Genomic DNA, 25,587 nt, shown 5'->3' with positions numbered 1-25,587 from the left:
TTCTATTTTCTAGACGAGAATTTATATTGAATTTTACCAAGAGACGATTATGAATCAAGACACGGCCGTTTAAAACAGACGTTGAATAACTCACCCTATGATTTGTCAGCCTTTTTCTTTATGCCACTTGTGTTATTCAAACAGATTGGAAGAGCTAAAACGCCTACTTGCAATCACTTATAAAATTAACATTTCCTCTCCTATTCACTGCCAGTCATTAGAAGTATTCTAATCCGTCTGCATATGTTTACATTATTAATATAGTTTTCTTTTGGGGAAAGAGAAATTAAAACCATTTCCTTTGCAAGCTCAGTTAAACAAGTGTACCAAAACAAATTTTATCATTTGTAACGTTATAATCTTATTCATTAGGGGGATTGCTATATAAAAGGAAAATTATATGAATAATAAACATAAAGAAGGATTATTAATTTGAAAACTTGAAGTCTTTGAAGTTCTATGTAAGTATTAAAAGGAATACAGCATCTTCTTACTAGTAACTAACATTTATTAGTTTCCGTTGATTCACGCGCAATATTGCAAGTTCGTTTCTCAATTTACAAAGACGTAAGAACATTATGATTCGCTTGTAAAAATCCTTGTTTTTGTAAAGGCCCATTCACAATGAAAATTAAACATAACCGTAACATAAACATAGGCGTTTGCGGCCAGGCTACCAAATGGGATCATTCACAATGATTCACATAAACACTGACGTTAACATTACCGGTAGACGTTAACGTTAAAGTTTGCGAACTCCAAACTTTCATGCTTATGCTTACGTGATTTGCAAACAGTACACAATCGTGGAGCGCTGAAGTATACGACAGAATATGAGGAAATGGCGTCGTTGTTATGTTTCCATGGTTACCAAGTATCTTTGCTGTTATGTTTATGTTGCCATCGTGAATGATGGTATCACTTTTTGATTTTATACATAAATCCCACAAGAGTAGCTGCCGTTCAGTAAGGGTTGCCAAAAGACACAGCATACTAAAAAAATAAAATAAAAATAAACATTTGCGTTGTCACTATTTACGATGTTTATTTTCAAATGGAAGCTACCCTTGGGAAAGTAATTTTATTCAATAATTAGTGGTAATCAAATAGAATGTAAGGAAATTTAAGTGTGCAGGTGATTACGTAAAATCTGAACAGAATATTTCATTACGTCTATAGCAATAATTTTCAAAATATTTAAAGGAATTCCAAAAGATTTAAAACATTCAACTGAGAATTTTGGAATTGTTCCCCTTGCTCCGAACAATAGGCCAAGTACTTCAGTCTGTCCTTGTATATGATAATAATCTCTGAAGTATTGAATTGTAGGGGTCATAGATGGTCTTCTTTTCTTCATGTACTGCTACAGGTTGTTCAACTGCAGTTTCAAAGCGCACGGTGGGATCGATGTTGCTCTGTCATTTCTTCTATCAATGGCAATGATGTCAACTCGCCAAGAACTTCCATCTTTTGCAAGGCAGCGGACTTCTTGGTGAACCTCGTAGAAGGAAGGAAGACTTTTAGCAATAAGTTCTCGTATTCCATGGTGTCTAGTGTTCCGGATGAGAGTTCCATGTTGGCAGAATCCCAGGATGTGGGGTAAGGTTTCTATCTCAGTGCATTTTTAAGTTAACGCTTACGTTATGTTTAATTTTCATTGCGAATGAGCCTTAATTCTCTTTACTTTCCCATCAGCCACTGCGACTTTCACAAACAATATTAAGGTACGTTCAATTAAAATTAAAGTATCGCTTAGAGTACAGTAACGGTAAATTACAATTCACTGTAATCATCGTGTTATAAATTACAAGTCCACAGGTATCCTCGTGACATGGGCTAGATCGGTCTGACCTTCCGCGTAGACCACGGGCTGGGCCTCCATGGGAGGGCCCTTCTCCTTTTGTCAGCAACCATTGCGGAGATTCGCGCTGGAGATCTCGTTGCATTCAATCCACTTGGCTACTTCTAGGGGAATCTCCGGCTTTTGAATACCGTCTTCCGGCCCTAAAAGTTCTTTCATTATATCGTCGGCGTTGCAGGAGATGACTCGTTGCTGGCAGATAGCGATCGCTCGCACGAAGTCGTCCTTCGGCGTGATGAACCGGTGCTCCATGTACAACGCCTTGCCGTCCCAGTATATGATCTGCAAGACAAACAGTGCGTTCATGGCTTAGCATTGCATTTAAATATATTTTACTTCCTCCAACCCAGTACTGAAGCCTACTCTAGGTTATTAAAAATAAGTTGAAATAATAATAATAATAATAATAATAATAATAATAATAATAATAATAACAACAATAATAATAATTTTTATTTAATTAATTTATTTTTTATTTATATTTACTAATATTTATTTTATTGTGCTGTACAACAACCTGGGGCCAATAACAGTTGAGCACAAGATAAAAGTTAGCACAAGATTTACAATGTACAAGGTATAACAAAACAGTGCATACAAATAATTATTAAATTACAGATAAATACAAATAAACAATAATGACAAAATGAATCTATACTAATAATAAATCTGTAGCCGTAATTTTTCTGGTAATTTTCGATTTTCCAAAAATAATTGGTTCTAACATATATAATTAACCACCCTGAAACCGAAAATCGCTTTTTTGAAATTTTTGTTTGTATGTCTGTCTGTCTGTCTGTCTGTCTGTCTGTCTGTCTGTCTGTATGATTGTTACCTTTTCACGCGATAATGGCTGAACGGATTTCGATGAAAATTGGAATATAAATTAAGTTCGTTGTAACTTAGATTATAGGCTATATGACATTCAAAATACATTATTTAAAAGGGGGGTTATAAGGGGGTCTGAATTAAATAAATCGAAATATCTCGCTTATTATTGCTTTTTTGTGAAAAATATTGTATAACAAACATTTCTTTAAAAATCATTTCCGATAAGTTTTATTCTTTGAAAAATTTTGATAAGACTCATATTTAATGAGATAAATAAGTTTTAAAATTAAAATAACTGCCATCTAAGGCGGTGTATTGAAATAAAAAACAAATGACTTCGTCTATAAGGGGCCTTGGACACAACAATCGAAAGCTATGAAACATAGCCTACAGACAATGTTTCTGTGTTTGTATGAAGTAATATCAGAAGCTAAATTAACCGATTTGTATAATTAATTATTATTTCATCATCGGAAAGTGTAGTTTCTCTGGATGGACATAATGCTATAATGCTATTACAGTAACTTGTAGATAATAAAAACAGTGCAAAAATATAATTATTAAAATTAGAGACAAATACAAATAAATAAGACAACTACAAAAATACATGATACAGAAAAGCTAAAAACAACACGAATGAAGTTGAAATTCATATTCTTAATATAAGAATAGCCAAACAATAAACTATACATTAAAGGGATATGAATTAATATAATGTAAATTGGCAGCTTTGATACATCTTACACTTGGAGAGAGAGATTTAGGCTTATAGGTATAATTTTTTTTTTGAAATCTTAAACCATTCGAAGGGGCCCGAAGGTAGATATTGCTTATGAAGGATTCACAATCAATATCACCCTTTAAGGCCTTACAAAAGAATAAGTAGTCAAGCTCAAGACGTCTAGCATAAAGGCTAGAAAAGTTAAAATATTTACAAGTACGCTCATAATTGAAAACAGATGAATTTGGTAAAAACCTAAAAGCACATAGGGATACAAATTTTCTTTCGATGATTTCCAATTTAACTGAATCAGTAGAAGTAATACAGACGTGGACAAATTATTAGACTAAAACTTTTTCTTGGAAAGATAATATAATTCGTCATATCAACTATCAGTATAATTCACAGAGTCTCTATTATTGTAAATATGATTGTTTACATCTTCTGGTATATTTTTTGTTTACATCTTCTGGTATATTTTTCCAATGGTTAAGTATATTTTTTCTGGCTATGTTGGTACTACTGGTGTTTTAATTATACACTGCAGAAGATATTCTCCTATGGCCTGCAAGAAGACCGGCCATGAACGAAATTGAAAATCTGTGATCTATACTGAAGAAGAAAGTGAACAAAAAGAGGCTTACAACAAAACATGGACTCATTTAAGCACTGTCTGATATCTGGGTAAACGATGATGATATTCAAAGGAAGTGTCAAACTTTGGTTTCCAGCATCCCTGGCAAAATCAACGTGTTAATAAACAATAAGAGAATGTTCACAAAATATTAGTAATCTCAAGATTCAATTTTCTGTACATTATATCTGTGTAAAATACATTTTTGTTCATTGTTTTACCGATAAATACAGCTTCGTTGCACATTAATTAATTTTGTCTAATAATTTGTCCATGTCTGTAGAATCCCAGAGGCGACAGATGCATATTCTAGTTTAGATCTGATTAATGTATAGTATAGAATTACAAGAGTAGCTGGAGTAGAAAAAGAATAAGTTATAGACCTTATAAGTTCGAGCATTCTAATGGAATGATTATAAATATGTTGGACATGATTATGAAAATGTAATTTGGTATCGAGTAGAACTCCCAAGTCTCTAATACAGTCTTTCCTTATTATGTTGATATTATTAAGAGTGTAATTAAATTTAAGATAAGTAGTTTTTCTAGAGAAAGAAATGACAAAAGTTTTCGATTCATTAATTTTCATTCCATTATCAGCAGACCAGAGTTCAATAGCATTTATATTATTTTGCAAAGTTATATAGTCTGCCAGACTGTTTATTTTGCGAAATATTATAAGGTCATCGGCAAATAAAAGGCAGTTAGAACTTATTCTTTTACAGATGTCATCTATAAATAATAAAAATAGTAGAGGCCCCAAAGTGGAACCCTGTGGAACTCCGCATAAAGTAATATAAGGATCGGAATAAGAATTTCCAAGTCTGACACAGGATTGTCTATCTTTTAAATAATTTTCAAACTAGCCCAGGTAATTAGTGGTAAGACTAAAAGAATTTAATTTACTCAGTAACATATTATGGGGAACAACATCAAATGCTTTGCTGAAGTCAAAATAAATAGAATCAATTTGACCCTGAGTTTCAACTATAGGCATAACATAATTTAGATAAGATACTAAATTAGTAGTCGTAGATTTTCTTTTTGTAAAACCATGTTGGGCCGAATTGATTTTGTTTTTCGCGTGAAAAGAAATATGTTTATGAATTATATTTCCAAACATTTTTGAAAAGTTATTAAGTATGGAAATAGGTCTATAATTGCTTAAAATATCTTTATTACCACTCTTAAATATGGGAATAATGGATGCCTCCTTTCAAAGAGAAGGATATACCCCTGTTTTTAAACTCAAATTGAAAATATAGGTTAAAACAGGGACGAAAATTTCAGAGCACCCTTTAATAATAAAATTAGGGATGCCATCCGTAACCATACATTTATTAGGCTTGACATTTTTATGGCCTTCCTGACATCACCACAAGAGATTACAGGAAGGGGTAAAAAGTTATTAAAGTTAGAATAACAAGTGAGAAAATTAGAGTTCTGGTTAATCTGAATTGATTTAAATTGGCTAGCAAATGCATCTGCAATGATTTTTTGATCAGCAATGTGAACCCCATTAATAATAAATTCATTAGGAATGTTTTTCCATTTCCGAAAAGATTCTACATATTTACAGAATTTATTAGGCTCTTTTTTAAACTATCATCAATGGACTGTAACCATTTAAATTTAACAGACTTAATCAATGCCTTGATTTGTTTTCTATAGTAAGAGAAAATAATAATAATAATAATAATAATAATAATAATAATAATAATAATAATAATAATAATAATGGTTTTATTTAACCTGGCAGAGTTAAGGTCGTAGGGCCTTCTCTAACACTCAACCAGGAGTAAAATTGCGATACAAAGAACATTGCAAATATACCAAATATACAACACAAAAATTGGAAGATATAGGCCTAATCATAATACTCGTACAATGTAAACAATAAGTAAATGGAAATGAGACACATTACGTAACATATAGAAAGAAAGAAAAAACATATAGGTCTATATTAAAATGTGAACAGTAAAAATGAGTGAGACATATACTGTGTATATAAATATGAAATAAAATAAATAAATAAATAAATAAATAATAATAATAATAATAATAATAATAATAATAATAATAATGGTTTTATTTATACTGACAGAGTTAAGGTCGTAGGGCCTTCTGTAACATTCAACCAGGAGTAAAATTGCGATACAAAGAACATGCAAATATACCAAATATACAACACAAAAATTGGAAGATATAGGCCTAATCATAATACTCGTACAATGTAAACAATAAGTAAATGGAAATGAGATACATTACGTAACATATATCAAAATGTGAACAGTAAAAAATGAGTGAGACATACACTTTATTTTTATAACACTATTCATATTTAATTAATTGTATTTGTTTGCTATTCATTTCCGGATCCTCGTGGTCATCCTTAATTAAGGCCGGATGAGTTTTTCTCTCTCTCTATGTAATAATAATAATAATAATAATAATAATAATAATAATAATAATAATAATAATAATAATAATAATAATGAAGTATTACAGAGCACACAATACACACAATTTTAGACACACACAAACACACACATAGAAACATAAACAAACATAAGCACAAACACACACACGAAAATCATGATAATAAGTAGCACGAGTTCTCAAGTGATACGAAGCGCATCCATAACGTAACTTTCCCACTCGTCCCACAGCTAGCAAACCATATGTTGCCCGAATCGACTGCTTGTACGTGATAGAGTAATGTCCTGGCATGGCGCATGCGCTAGCGGAACTTTCCGAGTGCTCTCAGTAGCTTCGTTGCATTGGTTGAAGATGGACGCTCCTATTCCAGCTCCCGCCGCGTGTGAAGTGCGATCAGTGATAAAGTTTTTGAATGCACAGGGCATACCGCCGATTGAAAATGATCGTCAGCTGTGCCAGGTCTATGGGACTAACGTCATGAGCAAGCAGATGGTGCGTTGCTCCACATACTCGTCTGTGATGATGGTTAGCCTCCCACTGCGCTCCTCGTCATGCACATTTTGGCGTCCTGCTGAAAATTGTCTACAGCAGCTTGCACATAGACTTACTTTATGTTTCCGTAGGTGATGATAGGAGGAAAGTTTTCGAAAATCTAAAGCAGGCTAGGTGCAAAGAAATCTCAAGGAAACTAACGACAGGAAATCTAGCATAATTGTAAACCTTGAAACGAGATAACGCATTATAAATACAATGAATTTATTACAATCCTTTTTGAAAATTACAGTGCCGCCACTGACGGACCTTGCGCGGGAAAAGAATGTAAACAACTCTACGCGGAAGTCGATCGTCCCCAATAGAAGTGGAGTGAGGCTGACATCATATTTCCCTACTTACGGGTTCTGCAGGCCTGTCTTAAACTAATCATCAAATAGTCAAAATAATCAACATCCATTTTCTCAGCATCAGGTATATTCAATAAATTAACTTTTACTGATGTCAGTTCCATAATAAATTGTACATCATCATTAAGAGTGTAATTTAGACTCACCGCCTTTGATACACTCTGGATAGTCTCTGATGAACTATTAAGTGGTCTGCGCTCGGAGGCACTAGTGACATCTACGAACAATATTAGTAGAATTGAGGCGAATAACGGAAGTTAATGTCTCTCCTATTGCACAAAAAAGATTTAATTAAATGACCGTCATTTCAAATTTCATTGTGTTTATACTAAAATGAACATGTCCATTGTGCCATTGTTTCTGTCATTCATGTGTGGTTAGAGTTGTTAACACTGTGTGGTTCTAGTATTATTTCTAAATAACTAATTTTACTCCTTTTTTGAGATTTCAGTAGCTGTTAGGATGATTTATGATATGATGTAAGTAAATCAAAACTTATCCAATAATGCTGGACGTCAGCCGTGGCGAAGAAGAGTTCGTGCGCCGAGCCACTGTGTAACCTGCAACGTGCATAGCACCTATGGAGGGAGGCGGACACCCGAAGGGGAAATGAAGCAACTGTCTGACTCAGTAACGGATTTTCATTTTCCTTACGTCCAGCATTTAAATATAATTTTATATAGTACAAGGCTACAAACTAATGTTTCGTACGTACAACGAAAAGAGAAATGTACAAGAAAACATAGGCCACATTATCACGACCTGAAATTAACTGTCTTCAGAATGTCTCTGCGACAGAGTTTCAAAATCAGGAATTATGTCATTTACTGCCAGACGTAGTTGATCACGAAGGTATTTGTCTGTCAGTCGTGATCTACATTTGGTTTTAACTATTTTCATTATTGAAAATAATTTTTCACAAATGTAAGTTGTAGTGAACATGGCTTCAACAGAGCAAGCGAAAGAACGAAGCTTCGGATACTTATTTTTTGACAAAGATTTGAAAAGTTCAACATCTGTCAAGTCCTTACAGCTAGCTTTTATTGCAACATCACATTGTAAATCTATGAGTTCAAATTGAAGATCTAACCGCATCATTCGTATATCTACTGAAAAAGGGTCGACGTACAGAGATGATGATGATGATGATGATGATGATGATGATGATGATGATGATAATAATAATAATAATAATAATAATAATAATAATAATAATAATAATAATAATAATAATAATAATAATAATCTTTTAATGTTTCATCAGTAACATGTAGTATAATGCCGTTTTATGTTATACAACCGTTTCCTCGTAATACTTGTGAACAAATTATACATTTAATATTCTCACCATATTGGCAGCAAAAAAATGCGTCCTCCCATCCTACTTGAAACTTTCGTTTTTGTAGATGTACAGTACATGTATTGGAGAGAGACATTGCGACGATACGCCACTCGCAGATCAGAGGCAAATACAAATGGAACGGAGTTTGACTGCAGTAAGTGAGAGGGTGGGGGTTGTGGGAGGTAGAAATGCACAGATATCACTGCGAGCCACAATGTGCTCGTGAGTCGCATTTTCGCCGCGTCTGCTGTACGTTATTATTGTCATTTAATTAATTGTTATATTTATTATTATATTCACGAGTTGGTCTTCTTGAATTTCACGTCGCTTTCATTTCCACTGGATAAATTCACTCGCGCTTCGCTCTTCTAAATTTATCGACAAAATGAAAACATTTTGTAACCACGACAAATTTATTTCAGAAACATACAACACTCCATATTCTATACTCTGATACTACAATTAAAATAAGAAATTGAGGAAGAGAATCTAGAATTGATATTTTAATAAACAAAGGACATCCTATTTTTCGTTTAATTTTTATGTTCATCTAGGCATAAAGTGATTGGTTTCAATAAACATTTTAAGTCAATAAAATAATTTGAAATTTCCTCCTGTTTGCAGGTGGCCGGGTGATTATAGCGGGAAACAGAGATGATCTACACTTTGCCATTTAGAAATTTAAGAAAAGTAGTCACTGAATAAAATTAATAAATTGAAATAATAATAATAATAATAATAATAATAATAATAATAATAATAATAATAATAATAATAATAATAATGATAATAATGGTATTCTGTGTAAAGCACCATGCTCAAGAAAAAATAATTTTAAATGATGAGACAATTGAACAAGTCATGAACTTCAGTTATTTTAGTGTATAATCTGGAATGCAGTAGAAATAATTCTCTCCCTGACCATGTCAGAGACTGTCGGACAATATCAAGATTCAAATTTAAATTAAAGAATCATATTTTAGTTCATGGAATTGCTTGTTGAACACCTGTCAGGTTGCGCAACTTCGGCTTAACCCATGATATACAGTAAATATTGTAACTATGCTATTGTAAAATTGACAATTAATATATAATATATTATTATTATTATTATTATTATTATTATTATTAATATCATCAGTTATCAGTTATCACCATCATCATTGCTATCTCTGTTTTTCTTTCTTTTTTTTTCTTGTATTACCTCGATGAGAGCTCTAGAGTCTTCTTTTGACCCTGTTGACCCTCTATAGAGCTTTAATTGAATATGTATTATTGTCATCAACGTCTGTATTTCTTTTTTGTATTTATATATGCTATCTGGTAGGATGGAAGAGAAGGCCTTATGGCCTTAATCCTGTCAGATTAAATAAATAAATAAATAAAAAATAAAGATTTAAAACAAAAGTTAATTGAATTTCAATATAAGTATGACAATTAAGAGTGCGCTGTTGCAGAGAGAAAGAACTACATGATAAGGCTGTGGCTGTTCCTGGTCATCTTTCTACCCCATATTACTTCAGAAGTCGGAACACATCATAGGTTTAAGCCAGTGATTCCCAAAGTGTGGGTCGCGACCCATTGGGGTAAAGAGGTGACGAAGGTTGCGAGATGATTTACAAAATAAAACAAAAAACACCTTATTAACACAAATTTGTTGTATTTAGTACCACAAAAATAAACAACGTTGAGCATAAAAACAAAAAAAATGTTTCAGTACATAGTTATAAAGTATAAAATAATCAATGCGATTTAATAGTAGTCTCTACTTTCAAGATTCAATCACTAGGTACATATTTCAAGCAGTATTTCCTTAATAACGTTTGGAATTTCAACCATCTGAACGTAACTGTCTAAGAACGGATTGTTTCCATCTGTGACTGTCATAATTGTTTTGAGTTTCTACCATAAAATACTCAGTAAGCTGTTGTTTAAAACTGTATAAATTTATTTGCATATCTGCAAAAAAGAAGATCAGTTTCTGTCGTATCATACGGCACGCAGCTAAATTTTCTACGAGTTCTTTAACATAGAGAATATATTAAATTTATTTTTGTTATTTTGACCGGAGATAAGTTTCCTATAAATCCGCCGATTTTATTTTTTGGCCGTTATTATGTTCACATGTTAAGTTATTATGTTCATTATGTAGATGTTGGAGAAATAATGGCAATATAAGGGTACAGAACATCAGTTATTTATGGATTTCAAAAAGACATATGATTCGGTTAAGAGAGAAGTTTTATGTAATATTCTTATTGAACTTGGTATTCCCAAGAAACTAGTTCCATTAATTAAAATGTGTCTCAGTGAAATGTACAGCAGAGCCCGCATAGGCCAGTTTCTATACGATGCTTTTCCAATTCACTGTGGGCTAAAGCAAGGAGATGCACTATCACCTTCACTTTTTAACTTCGCTCTAGAACAACCGTGGCGAGAACGTGACTCGCGAGGCATTGTGGCTCGCAGTGATAGCTGTGCTTGCTTCTAACCTCCGCCTACCTCCATCCTCTCACTCACTGGAGTCAAACTCCGTTCCATTTGTATTTGTCTCTGACCTGCGAATGGTGTATTATGTCTCTCTCGAAACCATGTACGAAAGTTCCAGATAGGATGAGAGGGCGCATTTTTTTTGCTATCAATATGATGAGAATATTAAATGTATGATTTGTTCACAAGTATTATGAGGAAAACGGTTGTACAACATAAAACGGCATTATACTACATGTTACTCATGAAACATTAAAAGGTTAAGTGTTATTGTTGTTGTCATCATCATCATCATCATCATCATCATCATCATCATCATCATCATCATCATCTCTGTACGTCGACCCTTTTTCAGCAGATGTACGAATAATGCGGTTAGCTCTTCAATTTGAACTCACTGATTTACTATGCGATGTCAAATGAAAGCTAGATGTAAAACAAATGTTGAACTTTCGAATCTTTGCCAAAAAATAAATATCCGAAGCTTCGTTCTTTCCCTTGCTCTGTTGAAGCCATGTTCGCTACAACTTACGTTTGTGAAAAATTAATTTCAACAATTAAAATAGTAAAAACCAAATTTAGATCACGACTGACAGACAAATACCTTCGTGATCAACTACGACTGGCAGTAAATGACATAATTCCTCGTTTTGAAACTTTGTCGCAGAGACATTCTGAAGACAGTTAATTTTAAGTTGTGATATTGTTCATTTATTTTTAATTTCTTTCTTCGTTACACGTACTAAACATAGTTTGTAGCTTTTACTGTATAAAATTATATTTAAGTGCTTGACGTAAGGAAAATGAAAATCCGTTAATAAGTCAGACAGTTGCTTCATTTCTCCTTCGTGTGTCCGCCTCCATCCATAGATGCTATGCACTTGCAGGTTACGCAGTGGCTCGGCGCTCGATTACATTTTCGCCACCGCTGCTCTAGAATATGCCATTAGGAAAGTCCAGGATAACAGAGAGGGTTTGGAATTGAACGGGTTATATCAGATTCTTGTCTATGCGGATGACGTGAATATGTTAGGAGAAAATCCACAAACGATTATGTAAGACACGGGAATTTTACTTGAAGCAAGTAAAGCGTAGGTTTGGAAGTAAATCCCTAAAAGACAAAGTATATGATTATGTCTCGTGATCAGAACATTGTACGAAATGGAAATATAAAAATTGGAGATTTATCATTCGAAGAGGTGGAAAAATTCAAATATCTTGGAGCAACAGTAACAAATATAAATGATTCTCGGGAGGAAATTGAAAGCAAAATAAATATGGGGAATGCCGTTATTATTCGGTTGAGAAGCTTTTGTCATCTAGTCTGCTGTCAAAAAATCTCAAAGTTAGAATTTATAAAACAGTTATATTACCGGTTGTTCTATATGGTTGTGAAACTTGAACTCTCAATTTGAGAGAAAAACAGAGATTAAAAGTGTTTGAGAATAAAATTCTTAGGAAAATATTTAGGGCTAAGAAGGATGAAGTTACAGGAGAATGCAAAAAGTTACACAACACAGAACTGCACGCACTGTATTCTTCACCTGACTTAATTAGGAACATTAAATCCAGACGTTTGAGATGGACAGGGCATGTAGCACGTATGGGCAAATTCAGAAATGCATATAGTGTTAGTTGGGAGATCGGAGGGAAATAGACCTTTGGGGAGGCCGAGACGTGGATGAGAGGATAATATTAAAATAGATTTGAGGGAGATTGGATATGATGATAGAGACTGGATTAATCTTGCTCAGGATAGGGACCGACGTGGGGCTAATGTGAGGGCAGCAATGAAGCCCCGGGTTCCTTAAAATCCATTTGCAAGCAAGTGTTATGTTCACATCTTGGCCTTATAAACGGTACTTTTTAAAGGGTTTAAATGTTTGAAAAATTTATCAGCAAGGAAGGTCAGTCTAAGAAGCCGAAGAGAATTCCAAAATAGTGTGCATAGGTCTAGTCAGATTTCTCGTCTTGCAGGTTTAGAAGTTGAGTGACATCCACGCATTTAAGTAAAATTGAGTGGCTCAGTGCCAGAGTTGCCTAAGCCACAATTACACTCAAAAAAGTTATTCAAGTCTAAATTCAGACCTCGTTTTTTAAAACTATATGCTGTCAATTGAAAATTATTTCTCATTTACTATAATCTAATATATATCTAGTACATCTACTTTGTCACACATATAAATGATAATTTATGGTGATTTTATGCAGAAATCTGCGGATAAAGAATTTGTGGTTTAGCAACTGGCACTGAGCCACTCAATTATCGTTGTTTTCGATTTTACAAGGATTTGTATTGTTCGAAATGGGATTAAGTATCGGTGCGGTAGTGGGGGTTCGCCAAAAATGGGTCGCGCCTTCAGAAATTTGGAGTCAGTGGTTTATGCCAGCGGTGGCGAAACTGTAATCGTGCGCCGAGCCACTGTGTAACCTGCAACGTGCATAGCACCTATGGAGGGAGGCGGACACCCGAAGGGGAAGTGAAGCAACTGTCTGACTTAATAACGGATTTTCATTTTCCTTACGTCAAGCACTTAAATATAATTTTATACAGTACAAGGCTACAAACTAATGTTTAGTACGTGTAACGAAGAAAGAAATGAACAATAAATGAACATTATCACAACCTAAAATTAACTGTCTTCAGAATGTCTCTGCGACAAAGCTTAAAAATTCAGGAATTATGTCACTTACTGCCAGTCGTAGTTGATCATGAAGGTATTTGTCTAAATTTGGTTTTTACTATTTTAATTGTTGATAATAATTTTTCACAAACGTAAGTTGTAGCGAAGATGGTTTCAACAGAGCAAGCGAAAGAACGAAGCTTCGGATATTTATTTTTTGGCAAAGATTTGAAAGTTCAACATTTGAAGAGCCCACTGCAAGAATGATGGATGCCATTTGGAATACATTTTGCAGGAGAAGCAATTGAAAGTTTGAAATGCTCAGTGCTCAAAGCTTGACTGTGATTTTCCGATCATTACTGGACAATGACTATCAGTGTTAATGCCATGTAACTCTCTATGTACATTCTATATGTCTTAAGCTATTCATTGACAGTCTTGGTTCATTTTCGACAAAAATGACATCCATCATTCTTGCAGAGGACTCTTCATTTGTCAAGTCCTTACATCTAGCTTTCATTTGACATCACATAGTAAATCAGTGTGTTCAAATTGAAGAGCTAACCGCAGACGTCGACGTACAGAGATGATGATATGATAATGATAATAATGATGATAACAATAACACTTAACCTTTTAATGTTTCATCAGTAACATGTAGTATAATGCCGTTTTAAGATGTTATACAACCGTTTCCTCGTAATACTTGTGAACAAATCATACATTTACAATCTTACTAATAAACCGTGTATAGTTTTTATACGAGACTTATGCAGAGTTGAGACAGAAAACGTTACTAATAAACTGTGAATAAGCTATGGACGTATAAACAGTCTGTAACCATACAATGGGAATTGCTTTGCAGTAGTTATATACACGAAACCCCTTGTTTAAGCGTTGTATATAGCGAAAAAAATGGCCGCCCCTCTAACAGCTGTTCGTATCGGCTGTCATTTTATGATGATGGTTACCTTGTAACAACACAAGAACAAACCAAAGATCATAGAATTATTAGAATAATTGCTGGAGCTTGTACACTTTGACCAAAATGTAGTGTGGTAATCGATTAGAGCCAGTTGTACTATCGATATTTAACACGCTACACTAGAACGCTCTACCGGATGCAATGGAGAACCTCAGATATTCTATTACCTTTCGTAACGAAGTAATGACGAAACTATGACGTAGCTATGTAACAATTGTACTGTTATACACGACGTATGTAGTGATTATTAGTAAGGAATTTACACACGACTTATAAACCAGCTACTCATTGTATAAGTATAAGGCAGTTAAACGTCTGTATATAGAGTTTTTATTAGTAAGACCGTTAATATTCTCATCATATTGACAGAAAAAAAATGCGTCCTTCCATCCTACTTGGAACTTTCGTACATGGTTTCGAGAGAGACATAATATGCCATTCGCAGGTCAGAGACAAATACAAATGGAACGGAGTTTGACTCCAGTGAGTGAGAGGGTGGGAGTTGGCGGAGGTTAGAAGCAAGTGAAATGCACAGCTATCAGTGGGAGCCACAATGTCTCGCGAGTCACCTTCTCGCCACGGCTGGTTTATGCTATGGAGTGAAGAAGAAAACATTGATCATAACCAAATTGATAAAAATTGATTACGAGAATTATGAAGAAAATTAATGTTCCTTTTGTTCCGACATTGCGGTAAACCGGTGCAACATCGGAGGCGTCGTCAACTTATGTGCAATGTAACAGTTCCAATATTTACGCACATCCTGTTCGAGGAAGCTATTGGATTTCCAGTCGAACGTAATGTTTCATTGTTTACCTAAGAACCTCAGTCTGTAATATCCTAGAGGTAATATATGAAAGAGGAACACGCCCTTCCTTTGCTCTTCCTTCTGAGTAAACTCCATCGGAAAATTATTTTTGTGGTAAAGTGTCTGAGGGGAAATTGAAAACATGAGCGAAACATATAGATAACAATCCGACCATAATCTTAAAGAAGGAGTTATGAGTGATTAGTTGGCCGGGAGTGCACCTCAGCACGTGTGGACTTCAGTCCTACGTTCATAGACATCTATGACGTAGTGCAGAGGGCGGCCGCTAGAGGGAACCCAAGAGTTTGAACTTAAACTGAGACGATTCTGTCCGACGCCGGGATGGGTATCCGGTGTGGCTTAGTGGATAAAGCATCAGCACGCAGAGCTGAAAACCCGGGTTCAAATCCCGGCGCCGGAGAGAATTTTTCTCCGTTCCATTACTCTTTCATCGTATGATGACGCAGAATATCTGCATGGAAATATCATATGTACTTCGGTATATTAAAAAAATAATAATAATATATAGAAATGATTAGCTTAAATGTAGTCCTGTTTATAAGTATGCATAAGGGTGTAATTATTTGTCTTATTTGAACTGTTGTATCAGTGAAGCGAGGTGAGTCAGTGAATTTATGGTTTTACAGTGCAGTGAATAGTTCCGATCAGTGATAATTTATAGTGTAAATGAAAAGTGTTCTATAGTGTCAGTGAAATGTGTTACAGAGTGTCAGTGAAATGTGTTCTAAAGTGTCAGTGAAATGCGTCATAGTGCCACTACAGTGAGTGACATGAGAGTAAAGTGATAGACTATCATCAGTACCAATGTGAAACTTATGTAGGATCTATACATATGTAGGTTGTATTGTAAAATTAGGTTCACTTATTAATTAGGTTATTTTATGTATTGTTATTAATTGTAATTATTGTGTTAAATTGTATTGTGTAATCTTATAGCATTGTGTATAGGCCTACTGTATAATTGTATTGTGTATTGTATTGTAATTTTATTGTGTATTGTTTATATTGTGTATATCACTGCCACCGGGTGCTTGCCCACTTGCAGTGTAAATAATAGTACATTATGCAACGAGCCTATAATGATAGTAATTATTATTAAGAAGCGAGTATGGATGTTTATGAAACGAGCGCAAGCGAGTTTCATAATTTTCATACGAGCTTCTTAATTACCATTATAGGCGAGTTTCATACGACTTTTTATGCTCGACACATTTCTAACTTGAAATTATTCAGATGTATACATTTTATTTGTATCTGACAAGATCGGAAGTGACCTTGTTCTAGGTCGTGAATTGTGAGATGTGTGCAGACGTGAAAGTATTGATTTTTTCCGAGGAACAATAATGTCATTGACGTTGATGTAATCCCGTTAAACTTGGTATAACCTTGATTATTGAATTCGACATTGAAAAACAAGACGACAAATTGAATTTATTTGAATATTATTCACAATTAACGCTAATTATTATAGTAACAGAACATAACCTTCTGCGACAGTATTGGATTTCCAGCCTCCGTGACTTTTCGCTAATTCTCTTTCGATTGCATATCCGAGAATAATCGATACTTACGGTTTTATAACGGTACAAAGCTGACTTGTCATTGGCTGAACACCTGTAAGCTGAGTTGTCATTGGCTGAAAACACCTGTACTTTAATGAGTAGGTGTACTTTAATGACGTGCATTAAAGTACACCTACTCATTAAAGGTCAGGTCTTTCAGCCAATGACGACTCAGGTTACACTGTTCAGCCAATGACAGGTCAGCTTTCTATCATTATAAAACCGCAAGTATCGATTATTCTCGGATATGCAATCGAAAGAGAATTAGCAAAAAGTTACAGAGGCTGGAAATCCAATACTGTCGCAGAAAGTTATGTTCTGTTACTATAATAATTAGCGTTAATTGTAAATAATATTCAAATAAATTCAATTTGTCATCTCGTTTTTCAATGTCTAATTTAATTTCAATGTTATCTCTGTAGGTTCTTATGGCCTAGCAAGGTCAATGTGGACATCTGTTCCTCGGAAAAAATCAATACTTTCGCGTCTGCGCACATCTCACAACATACGGGACATTGCTAAAAAATTAATAATATCAAGTTAGAAATATGGTCGAGCATAAAAAAAAAGTCGTATGAAACTCGCCTATAATGGTAATTAAGAAGCTCGTATGAAAATTATGAAACTCGCTTGCGCTCGTTTCATAAATATCCATACTCGCTTCTTAATTACTATCATTATAGGCTCGTTGCATAATGTACTATTATAGGCCTACGTAGCAGTTTATCAGTTACTGCGTAGAATATATGATGTGACAATATGTGTTAAATAAACACACTCACTTTTTAAACATGTTTTGATAAATTGTGCAGCATACTTTTAGTACGTTATTTTTACTATGCTTAATCAACTACTATGGTTATCTAGCGCCTGAATGAGATGAAGGTGATAGTGCCAGCGAAACGAGTGCAAGATCCACCGCCGAAAATTATCCAGCATTTGCTGTTAATGGATTGAAGGAAAATTCCTGAAAAACTGAGCTAGAACCTTGTATCAACTATGATTTGAACCCGGGCCCACTCGTTGCACCGTCAGACAGGCTAACCTTTACTCCACAGCGGTGAACTTCAGCATAAGAATATTAAATTATGAACATCTAAACCGAATAAAAAATTAAACATATCAGCAGTGTAAGATAGGAGACGCCATGAAGAGAGTTTGCTGGCCTGTCTGCATCGTCAACGCACACGGCGGGCGTCTTGCGACTCGTACGTCATGGCATGCACTCGCATCAAGATCGATACTTCTGTCTGGCAGAGGCGTAGGCATTTGAAGCGAAATAACTATGCTTACCCTTTCAAATGTTACACGTTTATGTGTCCTAGTATCAGGGACTCCTCAGCAAAAACTACATTACGAGTAATTTGAGAACTTTTATTTTTTGCCTACTTATCATTCATTATATATTTAGCAACTTTTCTTCGCACGTCCTGCGCTCTTTTACAAATAATAACGGTAGCCTATGTTCGGATATTCTTGCTGGTTTTTCGAGGACCCGATCCGGAATAGATCCCTGCACTTGTATGTATGTATGTATGTATGTATGTATGTATGTATGTATGTATGTATGTATGTATGTATGTATGCATTTATTCACACTGCAAATGGGTATATACCCTGTGGCAGTGATAACTAATTACACTCAATAATGACAATTAATAATAAACACAACTAATAAAAAATACAATTAATAATAATACTTACTTACTTACCGGCTCTTAAGGAACCCGGAGGTTCATTGCCGCCCTCACATAAGCCCGCCACTGGTTCCTATCCTGAGCAACATTAATCCAGTCTCTATCATCATATCCCACCTCCCTTAATTCCATTTTAATATTATCTTCCCACCTACGTCTCGGCCTCCCAAAAGGTCTTTTTCCCTCCGGCCTCCCAACTAACACTCTATATGCATTTCAGGATTCGTCCATACGTGCTACATGCCCTGCCCATCTCAAACGTCTGGATTTAATGTTCCTAATTTTGTCAGGTGAAGAATACAATGCGTGCAGTTCTGCGTTGTGTAACTTTCTCCATTCTCCTAAGCACCTTATTCTCAAACAACCTTAACCTATGTAAATTAATAATAATAATAATAATAATAATAATAATAATAATAATAATAATAATAATAATAATAATGAGCATCCTAAATTAAATGAAGCACGATCATTTAAATTAACATTTAAAGTAAATCTAATTTGTATCTTAACCCTAAGTTCGAACTAAAACCCACGAGTATGATATGTTCATACCTGCACAACTACCTTTCAGCACTACACTCATTTCGCTGTCAACTCACTCAATGCACTGGAACTACGACATATTTCACCTAAATTGCACTGTTGATTATTGTTTCTAAATATTTGCAAAAATTAAGTAAAGTCTACTACTCCACGAAACTTATTGCATTCCTGATGCAAGTAACATTAAGGAAGACGTGAAAAAATCGACAAGATTCCAGATGTCGATGTTATTACTGCAATATGTTCTATAAATAATATTGTTAAAATATTAAAATGAAAAATAAATCATTACATAACCTTACCGTTTGTTTTAAGTTCGCATTTATAGACTGTGGGGGGGGGGGAAGACAGACGTATATCACGGCCTGCTGGAGTTTAGTAAACACAGAAAATATTTTATAGCAACAATGTTGAAGAAAGATATTTTGGTGTTCCGAAGTTGTCGTCATTAAACAGAAACCAACAAGGAGATTTCATTGCAACTAATTAGAAATTCCTCTTTCAGGTATGTAATAAACGATCTTCGCACAAAATAATGTACGATATACGAGCGGTATGTTTGTTTTCATGTTCTCGGAAATTAAAAAAGCTCAACTACGTTTCGCTTTTTCAATCTTTTCCTCGACCAAGAAAACGTCAACATACCGCTCTTGAAAGGTATATTACTATATCATGTAATTTAAGCAGCCAATCCTGCCCAAAGATCAGTTACATACTTCTCTCAAGTAAATCTTCCACTAATGATAGCCTAATACAGTACTACAGTATTTACAAGTGTGACAGAATGAAAGTGGAAAATGTCAGTGACTCGTTAAATTTGCACGAATGTTTTATGGATTAACAAACTTTCAGGGTCGACCGTCAGCGCCCCGCAGCTGCCCTGTCTGTTTGCAGGGTATTCACCGCGTACCAGTCAGCGTTAAGGAAAGCCCCGCAAACTATTTCATTAGCATTTTCCTACACCGCCATTACGCACCTCAACATGCAATACAACGACTCGTATTTGCCTTTTAAATTATGGAACTTAATTCCACCATTTTGCACACACTCGCAAATTCTTTCTTGGTAAATACTGAATACGTGGTCATTACAGAGCTTTACTGAGTGTTGAGAAATAAGGTTTCGTTAAATTATGCAAACTGTAAGAAAGCAACGGTGTGTCAGCTCGCATTTAGTTGAACAAATACGTGTACTTCTTAGCTTCCAGTTCGTTAAAGGCAACCAACTCAAGTTATCTTTGTATCTGTAGTGGCTGCAGGCCTATCTATGTTAACAGTCTGTCACGCAAGCGATCGAGTTCCAGGCACATCTGGGATTTTTCTCGAGGTTCTCTCTACATCATTTCTTCTGATCTCCTTTCCATTGTCATTTCATTGTATTCCCCGATTGCCGGCTCACAACAAGCGGATGGTTTGCTTACTTCGAACCTACATACTCCGTGAACCTTAGCATACTCAGCTGGCGTAGGTTGGTAATGTGCCTAGCCGGATTCACGGTAATAGTTCTCAGATGCACTTCTCTCTAGGACAGGGTTTCTTAACCTTCTGAAGGTTGTGATCACTGCCTATATGTGAGCAAACACCATGAAATATAAATAAATAGATAAATAAATAAATAAATAATCAAATAAACAAATAAATAAATAAATATAAAAATAAGTAAATAAATATAAAAATAAGTAAATAAACAAATAAGTAAATAAATAAATAAACAAACAAACAAATAAATACATATAAATATAAGTAAATAGATAAAGAAGTAAATAAATAAACAAACAAATAAATAAATATAAAAATAAGTAAATAAATAAATAAGTAAGTAAATAAATAAATAAATTAACAAACGAATAAATAAACGAATAAACAAACGAATTTAGTAATCGAATTAATAAACGAATAAATAAACGAATGAAGAAACGAATGAACAAACGAATAAACAAACGAATTAATAATCGAATTAATAAACGAATAAATAAACGAATGAATAAACGAATAAATAAACGAATGAATAAACGAATGAATAAACGAATAAATAAACGAATAAATAAACGAATGAATAGACGAATAAACGAATAAATAAACGAATGAATAAACGAATTAATAAACGAATGAATAGACGAATAAATAAACGAATTAATAAACGAATGAATAAACGAATTAATAAACGAATAAATAAACGAATTAATAAACGAATAAATAAACGAATGAATAAACGAATAAATAAACGAATGAATAAACGAATAAATAAACGAATGAACAAACGAATAAGTAAACGAATAAACAAACGAATAAACAAACGAATAAATAAACGAATAAAGAAACGAATGAATAAACGAATAAACAAGCGAATAAACAAACGAATGAATAAACCAATGAATAAACGAATGAATAAATGAATGAATAAATAAATGAATAAATAAATAAATAAAGTAAATAAGTAAGTGAGATAGATAGTTCATGGCCGTCCCAACCAGGGTTTAATAATCGGCCTCCTAATCAATTCTAAATGAATATTTATATTTAATTCAATTTTTTCTTTAATAGAAATACTAGGCAGGTAGGCTATCATTGAGAAATTTATTGGAAATGCAACAAACAATTTAGGCTACAAGACAAATTACATTTTATAAAGAATATAAGTGATGATTAATTATGCTAATCGATGACTTCAGTGCAGTGGAGGATATCATGTCCAGGGTGTTGTCAGCAAATTTTAATTTTCGGAAGACTTGTAAGGACTCCCGTAAATAAGTAAATAAATAAGTAAATAAATAAATAAATACATGAATAAAGGAGTAAATGAATAAATAAACGAATAAATGAATAATAAATAACTAAATAAATAAATAAATAAATAAATAAATAAATAAATAAATAAATAAATTGTAAAATTCTTAACAGACATTTTAGAGAAACACTCACCAGTATTTCAAGTCTGTTTGTATCTTCTGCTTCCCAAAGGCTATGTATTTATTCTTTTAGAACAAATATTTTAACACTAAGACTGGAGATTATTATCAGCTGAAGTTCCACAGGAGCTACCATTTTACTCTCTTGAATAATCTTGATTTTTCTGATTAAGTCCAACAGAAACGACAGAGGTTGTTGTTTAGTCAACTGTCCGAAGGCAGATCTGAACCTCACAAGTGATGGAACAATGCACCACTTTTTAGGCAACTAGGCCAGGAGATAATGGGGTAGGGTGGCCAGTTCCTCTTCCCTCAAATTGCATACATCGCCAACTAGCTACATATTCCACTAATCAGACTTCAAATGTATACAAACAATATTATTGTTCTTCCTCTGACACATATCGTCAAGTGAGATATACTGCCTGATAATAGATGTACATATCAGCCAGAACCTCAATCAGAGGCATGAGAGAGGTCATACACTATGCAATATGAGAAGCCCTATCAGCTCTCTAAGATATTCTAATGGATATCCATCCACTGTTTTCCGGCTTCTACGACAAGGACCTCATAAGCGCTTTCTTACTCGCATGACGAGAGCACCAAACGTCATTAAAAGAGCACCAGGTTGAGACCGCTTGCTCTAGAATTTGCTCTCCCCCTGTATAGCAGTGGTAGACATTTTTATACGTTAGCCATTGTACAGTGATCGCAGAAAACCCATCTACAGTACCTCATTGACTTCGTGCGCTATATTCTCTCTAACCGTCCTTGCTACTCCTCAGTAGTGTCTCGTATGTATACAACAGTTCAAACTCATTTCTGTCCTTAATGAAAACAGAACTAGTTTATTTATTACCAAGTTTACTCTTGATGTCCCAATGTCACCTACAGGTGCCGCTCCCTAAAAGCTATCCAAAATTACCAGTAAATTAATTTAAACATAAATCAGCATCGAAAATGCCTTAATAGACATCTGGTAACCGAATTCTAACGCTGATTTATGTTTAAATTAATTTACTGGTAATTTTGGACAGCTTTTAGTAAGCGGCACCTGTAGGTGACATTGGGACATCAAGAGTTGATCCAAGACAACTTAAGAATGAAGTGAAGTTACAGTGCAACGGAGTATAGATGGAGTGAGGTGGAGCGTTGAGTTTTGTTTACCTGTTCGTTAATGTACAATTCGGTTCATGATCAGAGGTACATTATTCTTTAGTCTCTCCCTACGAAACGAACTCAGGCCACCACAGTGCATTTTCAATTCATAGTGAACAGTTTTTTTTAGACTACTTGCAACTATGTAGGCTACATGTTTTTTTTTTTTTATTTTAGTAGGTTATTTTACGACGCTGTATCAACATCTAGGTTATTTAGCGTCTGAATGATATGAAGGTGATAATGCGGTGAAATGAGTCCGGGGTCCAGCACCGAAAGTTACCCAGCATTTGCTCATCTTGGGTTGAGGGAAAACCCCGGAAAAACCTCAACCAAGTAACTTGTCCCGACCGGGAATCGAACCCGGGCCACCTGGTTTCGCGGCCAGACGCGCTGACCGTTACTCCACAGGTGTGGACGGCTACATGGTTGTTGATTGTAACGCTAACGGCTTCAACGTCGCCGAGGGATATGACAACTTGTGAGGTATGTAACCTACTTCATTTTCCACCGTCACTAGATTGTACTATTAACAGTACAATATAACACAGCACATTGACGTCGTTGTTTAATTCACAGTATGTCTGTCTACTATGTTCAAGGAACTCTATAGTCAAGTTGTGCGTACATTGGTTGCTAAAGTGTCCCGGATCCTAAGCCTGTTTAGCCTATTACAAATAATAACAATTAAAAACTCAAATTTATGGTCGCAAAATATTATTTCTTTAATAAAGGCTCTAAAGAAACTTTAAGGGCGTATATGAAGGGTTCAGAACCATAGTGGGCCAAGCGCCATTTACTAAAACCGTAGAAAACAAGAGTTAAAATGAAGTTATTACCATAATTCAATGGGTAGGGCTACATATAGCAAGAAATATAAAGTATACACATTAAAACTAAATGGCATGTCAATTTTCATTAAACTATGGTATTCACTTAATTTTAACCCTTGCTTTCTCCGTTTTTAATAAATGGCGCTTGGCCCATTATGGGCTACTTTAATGGACTTCTAATAAATTATTGTTCCATGTACTTGTTTTTTTTTGCTTTAGCAATTTCCCACGTACCTTCATAGCTCACCTCAAGAATGTTTTCCCTCAGGAATTCCGGTCCGGCTGTTGAATTTGGCTTATTTCTGGTTGTATTTTATTTATTTTCACTATAAAACTTGCTTTTTAATTCTACTAGCACGATCAGCATCTTCCAAGAGATAATGTTTGCACCTAAATATATAGACTACTATCGTGATGTAACACTTTATGTCAAAACTAGTACAGATAGATGGGTAAATGTATATTCATTTATAACTAAAAAGAATAGAGCTGCATGTTTAATATAAATTAAGTTAAACTGTAATTAACTTAACCTTAAAAAATTAAACACTTAAATTGTTATATATCTATGAACACAATGCGTACTTTCATAATGCCGCTGCACATTTCTTATTTATTTTATCAAGTTTGTAACACTTTTGGTACCGAAAACTTCTAATGTTCTCCCCTTCTTCAGAAAAAATATTTCTTCCTTATGAAAATAGTATTTCCTTGTGTTCATGGAATCACTTCCTTCGAAAGAGACATTCTTTCTTATTAAACCGTCGCTGCCGCTGCGTTGGCAACTACGTGAATGAGTACATTGAAGCAAGTCAACAAGCCCTGCAGGTGCAGGTGAACAAGAGAATGGGGATTGAGAAGTCGCGTTCTACAAGTTCTAAATGTACTAGGGGAAGGTTACCTATATCGTACCACTTTTCAATCTTCCTTTATTTATTTCGAAATGTGAAGGATTTTAATTGCATATATTGTTAGACACTGAGACAGTACCATGGGGTTAAGGCGCTTGCCAGCCGGTCTGAAGTTGCGTTCGGGCGCGGGCTCGATCCCCGCTTGGGCTGGTTATCTGGTTGGGTTTTTTCAGAGGTTTTCCCCAACCGTAATGTGAATGCAAGGTAATCTATGGAGAATCCTCGGCCTCATCTCGCCAAATAACATCTCGCTATCACCAATCTCATCGACGTTAAATAACCTAGTAGTTGATACAGCGTCGTTAAATAAC

The 25,587-nt window shown here is 34.5% G+C and overlaps 1 protein-coding gene and 1 non-coding gene across 2 annotated transcripts in view; one reads left to right on the top strand and one right to left on the bottom strand.

Annotated features, from left to right (window-relative positions):
- Positions 1-1,647: 1,647 nt before the first annotated feature.
- Positions 1,648-25,587, bottom strand: part of LOC138710379 (protein THEM6-like) — a 292,209-nt gene continuing 268,269 nt past the window's right edge. The window contains exon 4 of the mRNA XM_069841259.1: positions 1,648-2,143. Within this exon, the coding sequence (XP_069697360.1) occupies positions 1,904-2,143 (240 nt within the window). The 3' untranslated portion in view covers positions 1,648-1,903. The remainder of the gene's footprint in view (positions 2,144-25,587) is intronic.
- TRNAC-GCA (transfer RNA cysteine (anticodon GCA)) lies at positions 15,987-16,058 on the top strand. The gene has a single exon. It is a non-coding gene; the product is annotated as a tRNA-Cys (tRNA).

Source organism: Periplaneta americana, chromosome 12 (genome assembly GCF_040183065.1).
Source record: "Periplaneta americana isolate PAMFEO1 chromosome 12, P.americana_PAMFEO1_priV1, whole genome shotgun sequence".
NCBI classification, from domain to species: Eukaryota; Metazoa; Arthropoda; class Insecta; order Blattodea; family Blattidae; genus Periplaneta; species Periplaneta americana.
The sequence above is the reverse complement of the archived record's forward strand: the minus strand, read 5'-3'. Positions and strand labels throughout refer to the sequence as shown.